This window comes from Tyto alba, unplaced genomic scaffold (assembly GCF_018691265.1).
Source record: "Tyto alba isolate M040663 unplaced genomic scaffold, T.alba_DEE_v4.0 Super-Scaffold_23, whole genome shotgun sequence".
Taxonomy (NCBI): Eukaryota; Metazoa; Chordata; class Aves; order Strigiformes; family Tytonidae; genus Tyto; species Tyto alba.
Genome location: NW_024881297.1, coordinates 29,453,504 through 29,464,468, shown reverse-complemented (window position 1 = coordinate 29,464,468; position 10,965 = coordinate 29,453,504). Strand labels below are relative to the sequence as shown.

The following is a 10,965-nucleotide window of genomic DNA, read 5'->3' as shown; positions in this document are numbered from 1 at the left end:
AGCAAGGGCTTTGCAGATATTTGTGTGTTGTGATGTCTAAGAAACCCCGAGTCCAGGGGGTTGTTGGTCTTATGGTGGAAAGGTGCAGGTTGGCGTGGAGAAATAAAGTCTTAAACTCTGAATATTTGGACTTTTCTGGGTAAGCAAAACGGCAGGCTAGCAGGTTTTCCCAAAGCAGGTTCAGATCTGGCGGGAATGGTGTATTTTGGGGTGTTTTTCTTCTTTGCTGCTGGATTGTGATATTTCGGGGGTTTTCCCTGCTTTGACTTCTTACTGGTGAGCCTCAAGGCAAAGTTTCTGTACAAGGAGTGTATTTCGATTGCAAAATTTAGCAATGTTCCTGCGCTTGGTCTGAATGTTATAACCCAGAGGAGAATAAAATCACTCGCGATGAATCAATATGTGTTTTTAAGCATCGGTTTGAAAACATCTCGCTTTGTTTTGCCTGTTGTGTTAAAGATGCTGTATTTTAAGTGTGGAAAAGACGAAATAGTTGTTGATTTGGTTCAAAGCAATGTTGCGTGGAGTACGGCTGTTTTCATCATCCTTTTAGGTTGAATACACCAGTCTGGAAAGAAAATGTAATAAGCGAGTTTAAAAAAGGGTAAGGGAAGAAAAAAAAATAATAAAAAAATGAAGAAACGCATTCACGATACTGTAAATTAATATTTCAACAGGGACAAGGTTGGTTACTGGTACATTTAACCATAATTATTTGATATTAGTGCTGTGATAATTGAATGATTTAAAGGATTCATTACATGTATGATGAGTTTGCCTTCTCTGTATTAACTATCTGCAGATTTCTTTCCCTTTCTTCTAACAGCATGTACAAGACAAAACAATATCTATTATGTGTATATTAAGATTGATTTTATTTCTGAGAGACCACCCCCCTGGAGAGAAAGAAAAGAATCTAAAGTTAATATATGTTTAGCAACCCAACTCCAGAAATGCAATAAAAGTTAAAATCTCCCCTACTGTTTTTTAATTATGATATTAGATCAGGAAGAAGGTCGGTGGGAATTTATTGCTTCAACTATTTTGTATAGATGTGCCTGTTTTTTATGTAAAAACATGGGTAGTCAAAAAGACACCATGCTGTTCGCCTTCATCTTTCTTCGCGTAATATCGTTTGCTTTGTTGCTCATGCTCATGCACTCTCTGATGCTGTTATCAGAGTAAAATATTAGCGATTTTACGATACGCTGGATTGCATAATTTTTCTCGCGTCTCTTTGTATAATACTCCTCTCCCAGCAGGTGTAATTTTAAAACCTGGAGGCTTTTGCCTCTGTCTCTGGGTGTGTGTACACGCGTTGCCTACGGATGAACTTTATCCTTTGCTTCCAGGAATGATTTTGGGGCGGTTTTGCAAAAGCTGTGGGGCGGAGAAGTTGAGTGGGAGGCTGTGGGGAGATGAGGTTGCGTTGATAAACTCCCTTTTTTTTTGAAGCAGGGGAAGAACTGGGCTATATTATGTGTTGCTTTCTTCCCCCGCCCTCTCAAAGCAAAAGCTCTCCTAGATATCTGCTTGTCTGGATTTGGGGAAAGTTCCCTGAAGGTTCAGCTCTTTCCTACCAGACGGACCCGCTCCAGGGCTGGAAAACAAACTGGGGCTGGTGGAGGGGATCGTGTAAATGGTAGCAAATGTCCCTGCTCAAGGTTGTTATCTTTAGGTGTCTGGGTGTCTGGCTCAGACACTGAGTATTTACATAGGTATTGGCTCTGCAGATGACCTTTACAAATAACTACTTGGAAGGAGGGGGTGAATTAAGACAAATGACGGGATATTGCCTGAATATTCTTTATTTTAAGCCCTATTTGTGGTAGATAAAGGCAGGTTTAAGATTGGGCTGATCTCCTGGAGGAGACGTTTGCACCAGGCCAGAGATATTACGGTGCAGATTGGGCTGGAATCTATCGCCTAAAGCAGCACCCTTCGCCCCTCCGCTCCCCCCCCCCCCCCCGCCCTCCGCCTCCCCCTATACATTTCGTGGGGTTATTGTCTTATTTGAGGGCACCAGGCTCTTCCTAACACCTTGTGCTCCCTTTCAAGCTCGCTGGTGTGCAACTGGAGCAGCCAAACAATAGAATTTGCAGACACAACTTGGAGCTTGCAACTATAGTTATCTATGCTAATTACAGGGTGTCTGACAGAAACATAATAAATGTAAAGGGAGAAGTATAGAAATATGTTTCTTCAGGCAGTATACACTTCGCCTCTCTGGGTTCAGGCTTGTTTTCTTGCTCGTCTTTTAATTTACTTCTCTGGGAATTTTTTTTTCCCCTTCTGGTGACCTGCATTACATATCACACCCAAAACCGAGCTAACCTGGAGAGCAGCGTGGAGAGGAGCTTTAATTTTGCACCTTCCCGGCTGCTGCGGACGAGCTGCTGGGTTCTGTGAACATCTGCACTAGGCTTCGTCTGGTGGAGACCTGAAATTTTGGAAAAGGAGACCACAACACACTTAAAGAAATTGTTCTTAGCTTTAATTGCACCTCGGAATTTATTGTCTATTAGCCGTACCTCCAACACTGGAGAGACAGGAATACTTAGCAACAAACAGAAGGGGGGGGGCGGGGGGGGGGGGGAAGCACTTAAACAGGTAAAAAACTCCTGCAGTGTCATTTTAAGCTGAATCTGATTTTCCTTGCCTTAGCTATGACTCCCATAGTGACTCCGATTGAAGTTTTCACGTTGATAGAAAGCGATGTGCGTGCAAGTTCCAGCGGTCAATTGTTGTCCTGGGGAGCTTTTTCTATATGATAACTTTTAAGGAAGCCTGAATAAATATGATTTCCAAGCAGTCGAAGGATTTAGCAGGGTGGGGAAAGGCAAAGCCTAGAGCCTGCAGTCGCGCTGCTGCAAGATTCACGGATGGTATTTGGCCTGAAATGAATCTTTCCCCATATTTATTTACTTTAAGAGACAATCCTGGAATAAACAGAGGCATCTGGGGGATCAGGAAATATTTTGCAGGCTCTTCAGAGATTCTGCTTTAGAGTCATTCGATCTATTGTGTACAATTTTTTTCCCTCTTTTTTTTTTTTTTTTTTTTTTTAAAAAAAAGGAAAGGAGGGGTGAAGAAGGAACAAAAGGAAGAAAGAAAGAACTTGGGCAGGCAAAAGAGAAGAGGAAGGGAATGGAAAGGGACAAAGAAAGGGGGGAAAAGGGAACTTTATTCTGGGTTAGGGCTGCAGATGCAGGCGGGGAGTGGGAGCTGGGGCTGGCTGGAGGGTTACTTTCGTTTCGCTTCTGGAGGGATGTGAAACCAGCACCGCCCTTCCCTGCTCCTCCAAAGCAGGGGCTGGAGGTGTGCAGGGGGGGCCGGGGGGGGGGCAAAGGAGCCGAGAAAACGCCGATTTCTTTTTTAATCCGAACTTGACAGTGTTAATTGAACCGAGGGAATGTGGATGGGGTTGTGTGGTTTGTTTTTTGTTTTGTTTTGTTTTGTTTTTCTCCCCATTCCTGGAGGGGGCTCCGTTTGTCTGCCCGTCGAGGGGGGTGGGGGCGCGGGGTCTGCCCAGCCCCAGGCCCCCGGCCCGGCCGGGATGCGGCTCCGCGGCTGCCCCCGCGGGAGTTCCGCGGTGCGGGCCCCAGCCTCGGGGTGCCCCGGCGGGCAGCAGCCGCAGCCCCGCTCCGGAGGAAGGTTCTGCTGCTGCTCGGGCCTGGAGCTGCGGCAGGGAGAGGGGGATATGTCCCCCTCCTCCCCAATTCCTGGGGACCGCAGGCTGGCTTTTCCTTATCACCACTTTTTGCAAAAAAAAAGAGAGAATAATTTAAAAAAAAAATAAAAAGCAAGAAAAATCCCAAGAAAGCAGTGTCACCTCAGCAGGCAGGCTGTCCAATAGTTGTTTTTTCTTTTCTTTTTTTTTTTTTTTTTTTATTTCCTCCCTCTTCTGTCTTTTTTTTTTTTTTTTTTTTTTTTATTAGGGTTATTTTTTTGTCTCCGTTCCTTCCAATCAGGGGAGAATTTCTCAAAGCGAAACCAAAAGATTTGGAAGTGAGGAAAGAGCCTGGCTGCGCGCACAGGGCAGGGCAGGGATGCAGCTCGGGCTGAGCACACACAGCACTTGCAGGGAGCAGGGCGAACATGGGAAGCATTCAGCTCCGAAAAGGTGTCAGAAGTCAACTGGGCAGGACAGTGGTCAGACAAAGGCTTGGTTTTCTGTAACCTCCTCATTTGCGACTCTGTTCTTTTTTTTTTTTTTTTTTTTTTCTTTTAATTATTACTATTTTTTTTTCTCCGCCAGGAAAAAAAAAATATTATAAATACTCATACAGTTTGTGGACTCTTAGTGTTAGTTTTGCTCAATGCAATCAAGTTTCTTTCCCCTGCAGATTCAAAAGGGGAGGTGAGAGGAAAAGATATTAGTCTGCCTGGAAGGGATGTGATAGTTCACCATCATTTCAGAAGAGGTAATCTCCCATTAAACAAGTACCGAAGATTTTGTGGAGGCATAGAAGTCTAGCTGGAGCATGTATAAAAGCTGCGAGATAACCTTGTAGCTGCTGAATTCAATAGCAAGGCGTGTTTTAATTCCAGTCTGGATATTTGCTTGGGGACATTGCTACTGAAAAGAAGAATATTTCAGGATATTGCTTTATTTGCCCTGCACTCTGAGTGGACTTTATTCACATAACTTTGCATTCATCCATGGGGATGGTTTCACGTCGAGATAAGCGTGAAAGGACAATATTTTATGTGGGTTCACATCGTGTTAAATTTTATGGGGGCTCACATCGTGTTACGGGATTCCGCAGCAGAGAAAACGTTGTCTTAAGCCGTGTCTTTAGTCTTAAGCCGTGTCTTTAGTCTTAAACCGTGTCTTTAGTTTGCTTTAAGATGAAGTGTCTCCGTCTCTGCTTTGTACTGCTTAATTCTCAGAGAGCAGCAGTCCCTGAATGAAAGGGCTTGGTGTTATAAACGCTATCTTATTTTTTATTTAAGATCCCACAAAGATATGGGGAGTGAATAGTTCCGTGTGCTGCAGGTTTCCGTGCAAATAAAAGAAATCTGCGCCAGATATGTTTGCCTTTGTGTAACACCAACACACACCATCCACGACTAATTTAGTGACCTTGCCTGCTTGCATTAAGGTTACAAAAACTGCTGCTACTTATTATAACTGCGTGGCTTTGGTAATTTCTGCTCGTTTTGCGGTTCGTCTGTGGTATATTTTGACATTCTTATTTTTTTTCCTCCGGAAAACCTCCCCACTGACTCTGCTTTTCAGTGCTTCTCTCCCTCTGCATGCTCAGTCTTAAATTTCTCTCTCCCTCCTTCTCTCTCTGCCTCTTTTTTTTCTTTCTCCCTCTCCCCTTCTGCATATACATCTGCAGACAGCCCCTCTTTTGTAAGGATTCTCTTTAAAATATTCCACCAAAGTAGAAAAGCCAAGCTGCTTTTTCCCCTCCACACGTCACAGCCCACTACATTAGCAGCCCTGCAGAGTGAGTATTTTTAAAATGGGAATAGATAAAAGAATGATGAGTATATATATTTTTTTTTCTCGCGAACATAAAAATAACCGTCATTGGAGACCGTTGATTGACAGATAAATTGGTCTCGATAAAGGCCAAAGAAGACATTCTGCTCCTGCAGGAATATTTCCCTTTAAGGGCTCACATAAAGCAGGGGACTTAAAACGGAATGAGGAATAAATTCTGTGGGGGAGCGAGTCGATTACTTTTCTCTTCGAATTTGGAGAATCCGGAGTCCCTTGACAAACACCTCCCGTCATATTTTGATTTTAAAGCCTTCCCTAGTTTTCGAGAGGGAAATCCTATTTCCAGCAGCAGCAAGGGCAGCCTGGTGCATTATTTTATTTATTTATTTATTTTCTGCTCGAGCCCTGTGAATTGAGGTGCAGGATTTTATCCTGGCTCAGCTGAGGGGTAAGTTTGGAGGGGCTGGGGGGGGTGTTTCTCCTGGCAGCATCACTCCTTCTTGCCTCTTTATCCCTGAATCTGCTTTAACCTCTTTCCTCCTCCTGCTCGCATTTCCCATGCAACTTACTGAGGGGAAAAATAATCATAATAATAATTGCAGAGGCTTCTGGCGTGTCGCTCCGTGGGACTGCACAGCCTGGACAGGACGCCTGTCACTGGTGACTGGTGCCTCACTGGAGACACCCTGCCCACCCCCCGCCTGCCTCTCCCAGGGAGGAACCCCCAGCCCTTCCTGAGCCCACACTTTGCCTCCTTCTTGCACATTTTTACCATTTCCCTCCATGTACCCCCCCCAGCCCTAGAAACCCCGAGGTGATGGAGAGCCCTGGAGAGCCCAGACAATCCATATTTTGGGGGGATTCTGTTTCTAAAAAAAAAATCATGAGAGGTTATTTTTGGTTAGGTATCTTTTTTTCTTTTTTTTTTTTTTTTTTTTTTTCTTCCAGAGAAATCGCCTAACTCCCTTCTTCCAGACTCCAATGGGCGTGAGCTATTTACCTACCTGTCTTTCCTTACAAAGGAAAGGTTATTCTCTCAAAATGCAGGCAGGCTATCACGGATTTTTTAACGCTCCCAACTTCTTCAATCGATTTGGTGCAATAAGAAAAGTTTCCAGGCGTTAACAAAAAAAAATAAAAAGAAAAAAAAAGAAAAACAATCATGTGCCCAACACACATTGTTGCTTCCTCCTGATACGCAAAAGCTCTCTCATCCTCAGCTATATAGCTGAAACTCAGTCCTACGGTTTTATTTAATGAACGACACATTTATGAACAATCAAATGATCCTCGTAAAAATTTTATTGAAGGACATAAAAACATCCACGACTACTTGCCGAATAATGCAGCCTTTCACTGCAAAAGCTCAGTCTTTCTTTTTTTTTTTTTTTTTTTTTTTTTTCGGGGGGGGGCTGATGGTATTATTATTTCCCCCTCCTCTTTTCAAAGATGCTCCTCATACTATATATATATTTTTTTTCCTCCTGAAGACACTTATTTCCTAAAGCAGAACTAGATGTGCCTGTGCCCCACAGATTTCTCAGCTGCTGAGCAGCCTGACGATGAGACAGCGCTGCAAAAGATGACAAAAGCCCCCTTTGCTTTTAGGCTAAAAGCTTCTCCCCCCCCCCCCAGCTCCTTTCTCCAAGTGGGGAGCCCACCTCCACCGCACTTCTCCCCTCTCCCCTTCCCACCGATATTCAATTTAATGTATCCATTAGAGGCTAGAAGCTGCAGAAGCAAAGGACAGAGACAAATTACGTCAAGAAATAGTTCCTGGACTACCTTCCACAATTACCTTCCACCTTCCTCAGCACCAGGGCAAATCTCCCCCCCAGCCCGCGGGCAGAGCATCCCCCGGCTGAGGACCGGCCGAGCCTCCCTCCTCCCCATCTCCGCCCCATTTCCATCAGTTTTAGGAAAAGCCGGGTCGCGTTATTGGGAGGAAAGAAGGGAAAAAAAAAAAAAAAAAAAAAAAGACAGAAAAAAAAAAAAAAAAAGACCTGCGGATTGATCCACGCTATATTTTTGGGTAAATACAATCACGTGAGGGCGGGCAGCCAATGGCACACTGGGAAAGGCTGAAAAAATAATTACCTGCCCTGATTGTTCTATGAGAAGATAAAAAGTACACATACAGTTCATACAATAATCTTATGAATGTAAAAGAGGGGGGAACCATGTCGGCTTCTGGCCCCATAAGCAACTACTATGTTGACTCCTTGATAAGCCACGAGAACGAAGAGCTCTTGGCCTCCAGGTTCCCCAGCTCTGCCTCCCACCCGGCTGCTGCCCGACCGTCAGGATTAGTCCCGGACTGTGCCGACTTTCCGTCCTGCAGTTTCGCCCCCAAGCCGGCCGTTTTTACCACCTCCTGGGCTCCCGTCCACTCCCAATCCTCCGTGGGCTACCACCCCTACGCTCCCCAGGCACCCGTGGGGGCCGAGCCCAGGTACATGCGGACTTGGCTGGAGCCCCTCGCCGGGGCCGTCTCCTTCCCGGCCTTCGCCCCCGGTGCTCGCCCCTACGGCCTCAAGCCCGACGCCTTCCCCGGGCGGCGGGGGGAGTGCGGCCCCGCCGACGGCCGCGGCTACGCGGACTACATGTACGCGGCTCCGGGGGAGCTGAGAGACAGAGCAGCGCAGACAATTCCTTCCCCGGAGTCCGAAGCCATCGCTTCCAGCAAACACAAAGAAGAAAAGCACGAATTAGACCCTAGTAAGTCGAAGTCATTCTTGTTTACGACCGGGGAGGCATTACGGCTTCCAGGACCCTACTCAATAAAATGAAATTACCTTAGAGAGCCCGACCCTAAAACTCCAGATACGCAGGAAGATCTGGGGGTTTGAGCGAGTCCGCCTAGCAGAGCCGGAGAGCAAATATCTGTACTTTGTTTTGGGCTCTTTAGTTTTTGGTTTTGTTTTTGTTTCTTTTTTTTTTTTTTTTTTTTTGTGCAAGGGGCGTGTGGGGGGGGGCTGTTGGCTGCTTTGATCAAATATTCATCACCTTTCACCGGGGGGAATTAAAAAAGAAATAATAATAATAATAAAAAAAAAAATAGAGAAGGAGAGTGCGTGTGTGAGAGGGAGCGAGAGGGGGGTAGGCAGAGGGAGAAGCCTCTTTGCTTTCAAATATTTCGACTTTCAAAGAACAAGGAAGAGTTGTAGCTGGCTGGAAGTGAACGTATTGATGTGGTTTTTTGGGGGGAGGGGAAAGGAATATCTCTGGATAGATGCAGAGGTGTCTCTTTATCTATTTTAAAAATCAATAAAAGCTCCACCGGTGCAATTATTCATAAAATGCTCCAACATGTGGGAATAAATGAAAAGGTGGGTGCCCTGGACAGGGGGCCGGGGGTGGGTGGGTGTGCAGGGGAGAAGTAAGGAGGAAAATTGGAATTGTAAAGGCATAAACTACGTGTGTGGAGGTAGCTGGGGGCAAAAGGCAGCGAGCGCAGGACATTGGACCATACACTTGAAGAAACATCTTCTGCAGCCCAAGTGAGGGGAGGGAGGGGGGGAGGGAGAAACTTAAAACCCCCCCAACTCAGCCATCAGGAAACCTTGGACATTGTAGGGACAGGAGTCAGGTACCCGCCACCACCACCCTCAGCTCCAGCCTGCAGCGCGGGGAGTGGGACCCCAGCTCTGCAGAGGGGGACCAGCTCCTGGGGGATGCAGGCAGGAGCTCAGCTCCCACGATTATTATTTGGTTTGGTTTGGTTTAAAAAAAAAACCAAAAAAAACAAAAAAAACCAACCCCAAACTCACCCAACCCAACCCCTCCTCGCCAACCCCTCCCGGAGAGATGCTCAGCATCCGCGGGGGATGCAGGGGGGATGCTGCGGGTGCACCCACCCGGGTACCGCACCCCCCTCGCCCCCTCGGCCGTGCCCTGTGTTTGGGGAGACCCCCCCCCTTTCTCCCGGCCTAAGATGTGGGGGGATTTCCGAGCGCTAAAGCGGGGTGACAGCAGATAAGAGCACCTTGGTGCCTCGGTATCTCGCTCTCTATCAGGAAAGGCGCTCACACCTCTATTTATGACAGGCGGGCTGGTGCCAGGCACCCTCGTGATAAAAATAAGTCGAGGAATCAGGGGGTGAAAGTCTCCCTTTGCTGGCAGGCAGCTGTCTAAAACGAGCAGAGGGGGAAAAAACTTCTCCCAAGGAAGGGAGAGATGGGTTTGCTCCCCTGGCAGCAGCCTGGAAGGTCCTTTAGGCTAAGGGGGGGAGAGACAAAAAAAAAAAAAAGAAAAGCCAATTTCTGAGAGCCAGTGGGGCATCTTGCGTGTCATCCTTAAGATATTAAAAAAACAAACTCGGCTTTCCAGGTCTGTGAAAGCTTCTAGGGAAAGTATTGGAGAGCTGAGGTTGTAAAAAGAGTTTATGGGCCTATGAAATGGTGGGAATTTTGACTTTTTATGACTATGTTCTTAGATTACTGCTAGTAGCAGTCATGTGGATAATTATTATTTTAAACCCATTGCTACAGTTTTATTTACTGAAACTTTTATGTGAGAACAGCAGCAAAAGAAAAGGAAATGACCCCTCCAAAATAAACAGATTAAACTCTTCTGAAGGTCACTTAAAATATTTAGGTAAGATCTGCTAATTAAACAGGTTTCTTTCTATAGATACAACAGGGCGTGGAGGGGGGGAGGGAAGAAAGGCCAGCTGTATACATTGATTTTTTTTCCCCCCCAAAAATATAAAAATCTTCTTTCTCAGACAATCCCGTCGCAAATTGGATTCATGCGCGCTCCACGAGGAAGAAAAGATGTCCTTACACAAAGTATCAGACCCTGGAACTGGAAAAAGAGTTTTTATTCAATATGTACCTTACACGGGACCGGAGGTACGAAGTAGCCAGAGTCCTTAATCTCACTGAACGCCAAGTCAAAATCTGGTTTCAGAACAGGCGAATGAAAATGAAGAAAATGAATAAAGAAAAAACCGATAAAGAACAGCAATAAAGTTGGCAAAGTCCAGTCAATGAGAAACGAGGGTGGAGAGAAAAAAAAAAAAAAAAAGAAAAAAAAAAAAAAGAAAAAAGAGGCTGTTTTGGGGGCTTGAAATGTTTCTGACTTTGAATGTGTGGATGAATGTTTAGCATTATAGGCAAACACAGCAAGCGTTTTGGGACACGAGTCTTTTCTAAAATGCAACTAAATAAAAGAAAGATGTTTGGGGGGTTTGTTTTCTCTTCCTTTCTTCCTCGTTTTTTGTTTTGTCCTCCTCAGAAAACAAACACAAGAAGTACTTGAATTTTTTTTTTTTTTAGTATTTTATTTCATAAATTAAACTTATCCAGTATTTTTATTTTTTAATTCCGCGAGCTCGTGAGTGAATATTTTGTACAAAAGAGAGGAAAAAGAGAAAAAAAAAAAAAAAGACTGAAGGGAATATGGCTCAATGATGTTCTGTCATGGTGTTGAACGTTTCTGCTGTACTTATTTGTGTATTTTATTCTCGTCTCAGAACCGTTCTGTAATATTGTTATGTTCGCTATTGT

General features: G+C 45.1%; 1 protein-coding gene across 1 annotated transcript; it reads left to right on the top strand.

Annotated features, from left to right (window-relative positions):
* The first annotated feature begins 7,586 nt into the window (after window positions 1–7,586).
* On the top strand, window positions 7,587–10,623 carry HOXC9 (homeobox C9). Its single transcript, XM_042797092.1, has 2 exons — window positions 7,587–8,173; window positions 10,182–10,623. The coding sequence occupies exons 1-2, from the start codon at window positions 7,612–7,614 to the stop codon at window positions 10,424–10,426; spliced, it is 807 nt and encodes a 268-aa protein (XP_042653026.1). The 5' UTR covers window positions 7,587–7,611; the 3' UTR covers window positions 10,427–10,623.
* The last annotated feature ends 342 nt before the right edge of the window (window positions 10,624–10,965 follow it).